Source organism: Anopheles aquasalis, chromosome 2 (genome assembly GCF_943734665.1).
Source record: "Anopheles aquasalis chromosome 2, idAnoAquaMG_Q_19, whole genome shotgun sequence".
In the NCBI taxonomy this organism is placed as follows: Eukaryota; Metazoa; Arthropoda; class Insecta; order Diptera; family Culicidae; genus Anopheles; species Anopheles aquasalis.
In genome coordinates, this window is record NC_064877.1 from 77,052,147 (window position 1) to 77,058,146 (window position 6,000).

A 6,000-nucleotide genomic window follows, 5' to 3' on the forward strand; every position below is an offset into this window, starting at 1 on the left:
GAGGGAGAGAGAGAGCGAGTGAAAGAGAGAGAGATAGAACACGAATGAACACATTTTCTTATGCTTTGTGTAGGAGTGAGTGAGAAATCCGATGAAATGGCGCTATACGAGCGAGCAAGATGGCCGATAAGATGGAAATACAGTGTCGGACATAAGTTTAGGAAAATGTACATGATTTATGTAAAAGTGTTGATAATCGTTGTTTTCAAGTAAATTCCTTTTCTTCTGATTTGTTTCTTTTCGTTTGGACGAAGCACCACAAAACAAAAACGACTGAAACGTCCCTCCGTCGAAGTCGCCTTCGGAAAACTACACCGAAAATGAACCGCCTAAACTAGTTGCTAAACTTATGTCCGACAGTGTATTTCCAGCTCGTCAGCCATCTCGCTCGCTCATGAACTCGATGCTGCTCGCCCGTATAGCGCTATTTCATCGGACCTTCCGCTTACTCCTTCATAAAGCATAAGGAAAAGTGTTCATTCGTGCGAGCGCGCCCGTTCTATCTCTCGCTCTGTCTGTTTTTTCCTCTCTTTTTTTCTCATTTCTCACCCAAAGCTTGTCCGGTTCAGACCTGCGGTCCGTTGGCTGCGTTTCTTTTCGCGAAAAAACCGTGTTTTCCGCCCCGAAACGTGCGAAAAAGGTGATTAGTGGGTGGCTGAAGGTGTCCTGCGTCGATTGAGCCCCGATTCCCGATCCTGGCCGGGCCATTGGGCAGTGAAAAATGTGAAAATCCGTTCCTTCTCCGTGCTGTGGTTCGGTGCGTGCCCCTGGCTGGCTGCTTTCAGTTTTGGTGGTGGTGGCGGCGGCGTTGTGCGTGCGAGAGTGAGTGAGCAGTTGAGTGAAAGAGAAAAAGAGTGCCGTGTCGTGTGCGAGAGTGAGAGAGGAAGAGCAGATGTGTGTTGCACACACACCGAGAAGGCGCGCGTTGTGACAACAAAAAAAAAGAAAGAGGAAAGCAAAGGGTGGCGGGTGGTGGGGTGCGGTGTGGTGTGATGAGATTTAAAGATGGAGTCAGCGAATAATCGGAGAGAAAACACCTTATCGAAATTATCATGCTCCCGATGCTGCGGCGACCTTTTCGGGTACCTTCTGCGGCTCCGTGTCAGCCCGGAGGAGCTCGAGCAGCGCTACAAATCCCGCGAGATCGACAAATTCCTCGAGAAAGATAAACACGCCTTTCGACGACAGGTAAGAAACACCACGGGCGCGCACCGACAGTTCCCCACACAACTCAAAGATCGCGAGTTCCGGATCTTCCGGAGGAATCAGGAACGAAGCAGGCAGACAATCAATCTGACGTCGTCGTCACCGGTTAATCAGCTGATTCGGATGATGAAATTGGTGGTGGAAAACATGCAGTTTTGGGGGAGGGTGGGACGGGGACAGCATTGTGCAACGGAATTGACGTCCGTCGCGTGGAGCGTATCCGGGTTTGGGAGCGCGATCGATTCGAATGACTCAACAACAGCAGCGATGATGATGACGCGTGCATTCACGCGATCGCGAATTACCACCACAGGCGATCCGGAGAGTCCATTAATTGTTGCTTTCTGAGAGAGTTTTATCACTCCACCGAACGATCGCGATCTTTCTCGATCGACAAGTGGCCACAACCTGGAATTCACTACCAAAGGCGGCCGCCACGTACGTCGACGACGATGATGACGATGAGGCACGCGACGGCATCCAGCACGGTCGCCATTCAGGGTCATCTGCCATACCGTACCGCACCGCAACCTGCACGATCAAGCACCAGTAGTAGGCGTATGCAAAAACCAGCGTCCAGATGGATGGGAGGAGGAGGAGGAGACACTGATCGTTTGTGTCCGTCCCCCCCACGTGCGTAATGCTCAGATGATTTCGAAAGCCGAACGATCATCATCATCTGGGGCTCTTCTCAGGGGTGTAGAGATTGATGCGGGTGACAATTAGCGAGCTTCACTGACGGCCCAAAAGGCGGCGTGCCATGCTGCCGGTGGTGGTGGCCTACACACCACCAGCTCTCCCCGGTCGGCGATCGCCGGCTTGCCTCGGAACGATCGAGCTCTAGTTTATTTATTTTCCTTCTTACGATGATCCCACTCACTCTCTCTCTCTCTCACTGTCGCATCCTACACCTTTCGTGTAATGGGAATGGGTAATCGACGACAAAAACATCATGTTCTCGATCGTACGTTCGTGTGCCATTCCACGAAACACCCTCCCCCGAAATGATCGCGGATGTTAGTAAACAGACGAAACCAAACAGGCACACCACCACCCTCTCTCGCTCTCTCTCTCTCTCTCTCTCTCTCTCTCTGCCGGTCAGTCTTTTCGGTCACTTTGGTTTGAGATTCACATAAATTTCCTCCCGCACTGCGTTTGGGGGCACACTTCTGCGCAACACCCCGTTTTCCCCGTGGTGGTTGCGCCTTGGAGCTTTAAAGAATGAAAGGGATTTGTCGCGATCGCTAGGCAGCATCCCCCCTCAGAGAAGCTCTTTGCTCGCTAATGCTGCTGCTGCTGCTTCTGCTGGTGGTTCACGGTTACGAATTATGTGGTCCCTATTTTTAAACCCTCCACCCTAACACACCCACCCACCCATCCATGATTAAGTGTTTTCGATGAAGATGGTCAGATGGGGTGGTACGATCACCTTCTTCGAAAACAAAACGAAAGAAGAAAAAAAAGGATGAAATTCCACGATGTTTTTTTTGTGTTGCGAATTTCCTGTCCCCTTCTGCATTTCTCTGTGTGTCTGTTTACTCGATGATGATCATCTTCGCTCGATCTCGGCGTGCTATTGTTTATCGTGCGTGCGTGCGTGCGTGCGTTGGCGTTGATTATTTTTCAAACGATCCCCTCTCTCTCCCTCTCTCCACCACACAATCCATTCGATTTCCGATGGATCGTCAGCGATTGGCGATTGGCGCAAGTCACGGCAAGGATTGTCTTTTCCGCTTTCCGCTCCCGGTTCGGTTTCTTGGTTTTGTGTCCACTCCATCGCGATCCGTGGGTCTCACATTCGCATCAAAAGCATCACGTTTCATCCTCGAAACGACCTTGCCACCCTTCTTTCTCCCTTTCTCCCTTTTGCTGCTGCTTTCTTCATTGCTTCGCGCGGAGGCATTCCCCTTGATCGTCGGTCTCGGGGCGGGTGCGTCGTGGCCAACTTTCGCTCGATCGCTCTCCGCAACACCACCCCGGGGGAGAGGGTAGGCATTTCCTTTTGAGACGTCATCCAATCCGGGTGCGCGGGTCTACTGTTTCCATTCCATCATCATTTTCCAATCGCTTGCCGCGCAGTTCCGGTGCTGCTGCTGTGGCCACGGATCAATCCGACGGACAGGCACGGGGCGCCATTTTCTGACGCACGTCACCACGACGCGGTGCGCGCAAAACACATTAAATGCTGCTGGCTGTTATTTTGTTTGAAAACTAGGTAAGCGGCCCGGTTACAGAGCTACGCAGGATTATTTTGAATTTCACTATTTTTCTTTTTCCCTAGCATACAAAAATGCCTCTCCATGTGATTCTAATGTTACCCATCTCTACTTTATCAAAGAGACTCGATAGCTACACATTTTTGTTATCTTCACGGCATGAACATTGCTGCTGGCGAATGCAGCGGTTGCTAAGCCAACTCCCAGCCATGTGCTCTGATAGCTAAACCGGCCGGTTACAGAGCCTCGTTTGAAAAAATGATTGTTTGAAATTATTCCTTTTCCATTTCTCACCAAACAATCAAACATGTCCCTCCATTCCATTTTAACCATTTCCATGTTGACTCATTTACAATTTGATTCCTTACAATTCCGAGCGTTTGCTCGTTATGTCACCGGAGGAAGGGCTATCGTGGTGCAGCGACTGACCTTGGGCCAGGTTGATTGTCATTGCCTCCCGGTTCAGGTCCAGGTCCTGCAAGTTGTCACCGTATGGAACAGTAATGCAGGCGCGTCCCATTGCCCAACACCCGTTCAGCTTTGCCGCTTTCAGTGCACCTCGATACCGGAAAGGTGAACCAATTGCTAATCGCTTTACTAATCTGGCCCATCTTTTTGATTTCCGAAGAGCATAATTTTACCCTTGATCCTAGCACATGCTGTAATGGTTTGTTTCATCATTTGATTAGCCGTTGTCTTCGGTACGATCTGGCGATAATCAAACATCCCTACAGCATATCCACCGAACAGCCGAAACCATTGCCCATGACAAAAGCACGTGAGACAACATCAGAGCCAGAACAATCTTCGATTGGCTTCGGGTTGTAATGCAAGGAATGCAAAGATGACTCTTTAGGAACAGGAGCTTCTATCAGTTCCAGGTGTAATATCTGGCCCATCGAGGCGGGCAGGACCGTTCTGATAGCATAGAAGCAATCGCAGACGGAGAGTGAACCATTCCTCCTACCGCGATTTCATTCAGTCGCATGCAGCGAGTCCAGTGTGCGTTTGCCTGTGGCATTATGTGGCGCGTTTGCCTGTGGCACGGCCAGCGGCTTAACGTACCGATCTTATGCTGCGATAATGTAGTGGCCTTAGTTCTTCCGGTTCGTTTCCTCATATCGAGATGAATCGAGATGTATTTCAAGATTTGAGTAAGTTGGGAGATTCGAGCCATTTCATTTACATTGTTTCCCCAAATCTCTCGAGTCGCGTGCATCGAAATAGATCTGATGCTGATGCTGCGAATGCTGATAAATCTGATCAATTAGCAATCGAACATAAGCCATAAGATTACTTAAACAGTGCGGTTCCATTTGAGGAAAGGACAGTAAACCATTCCTACCGCGATTCCACTCTGGCGCATACACCGAGTCTCTTGATTGTTTGCTTGTTCCATTAGGCCTTGCAGGCCAGTGGCAACATAGCGATATCGATCGGCAATATATCGATAAAATAATCATTGGATGCATTTTTCTGCTTTTCCATTTCACGCGCACGTTTTTGAAAAACCAAGCTGCTTGAGCCTTTCGCTCTCCACCAAGGCGCGCTCTGCTCTCCCGTGCGCCTTATGCTCGCGCACTCTCTGACCGCCGTGGTCGCATACGGCAAGTGCAGTGCCCGTTTGCTTGTACCATTATGCCTTGCCAGTCAGTGCCCTAACCGATTTTTACGAAAATCAAATCGGACATATCAGTAAAATGGGGTTTTCCATTCATTTTCGTTGGTCAAAATCATTCATTGGATGCATTTTTCGCTTTTCGATTTCACGCGCACGTTTCTGAAAAACCAAGTTGCCTGCGCCATTCGCTCTCTGGTTTCTCCTCCACAGCACGCTCTGCACTCGCGTACTCTCGCTTCGAGCGGTGGGGAAATATCGCGCGCGGAATTTTGTCTCGCTCGCGCTCGTTGAATACCCATTTTTTGCATCTCGCTCGGCGTCAGTATCCCCTTCTCGTTCGCGCTCACGTCATAGATGGTCATTTGCGGTCTCGCTCGGCGTCAGTATCCCCATCTCGTTCCCGCCAACGTCATAGATGGTCATTTGCGGTCTCGCTCAGCGTTACTCCGGACTAAAATTTGTATAGTGATGTTTAAAATAATCAATAAAGCGACCCGTGCCCGCTCGTGTAAGTAGCTTCTGTTTGCATTCCTGCATCCTGCATCCGGTAATAGGGGAGAGCGCCCCAATCCGTAGCCAGATGACTGTAACCAGCCCAGGGATTTCAACGAATGTTGACTTACTGTCATGTTTTTTAAAAGTATTCCCTTCTGCCTGTCCCGACGCACACATGGCAGCGGACGCACACGACAGCTAAAAATCATTTTCTAATGCCCCCCTTCCCTGATGAGAGATGCGCTCGCTAGCCTAGTGGTAAGCCCACCCCCGGAAGTCGCGACATTTAGCGATCGAGGTCAAGATGAGGCAGTGGCGATTGGTTGGACGCAGGAATGCGACCGTAACCGCACGGTCTCGTACGCTAGATTAACCATTTCCTTATCACAAAAAGGTCTAGTGGAAGATGCGACCTTCGCACACTCCTCCTTCCGCCCGCCAATCCCCCCCTCGGCCAATCTT

The 6,000-nt window shown here is 50.2% G+C and overlaps 1 protein-coding gene across 1 annotated transcript in view; it reads left to right on the forward strand.

The window, feature by feature from the left end:
* The first annotated feature begins 560 nt into the window (after positions 1-560).
* The window catches only part of LOC126580915 (guanine nucleotide-binding protein subunit alpha homolog), a 14,815-nt gene continuing 9,375 nt past the window's right edge, over positions 561-6,000 (forward strand). Inside the window, exon 1 of the mRNA XM_050244263.1 lies at positions 561-1,188. Coding sequence (XP_050100220.1) covers positions 1,006-1,188 — 183 coding nt within the window. The 5' untranslated portion in view covers positions 561-1,005. The remainder of the gene's footprint in view (positions 1,189-6,000) is intronic.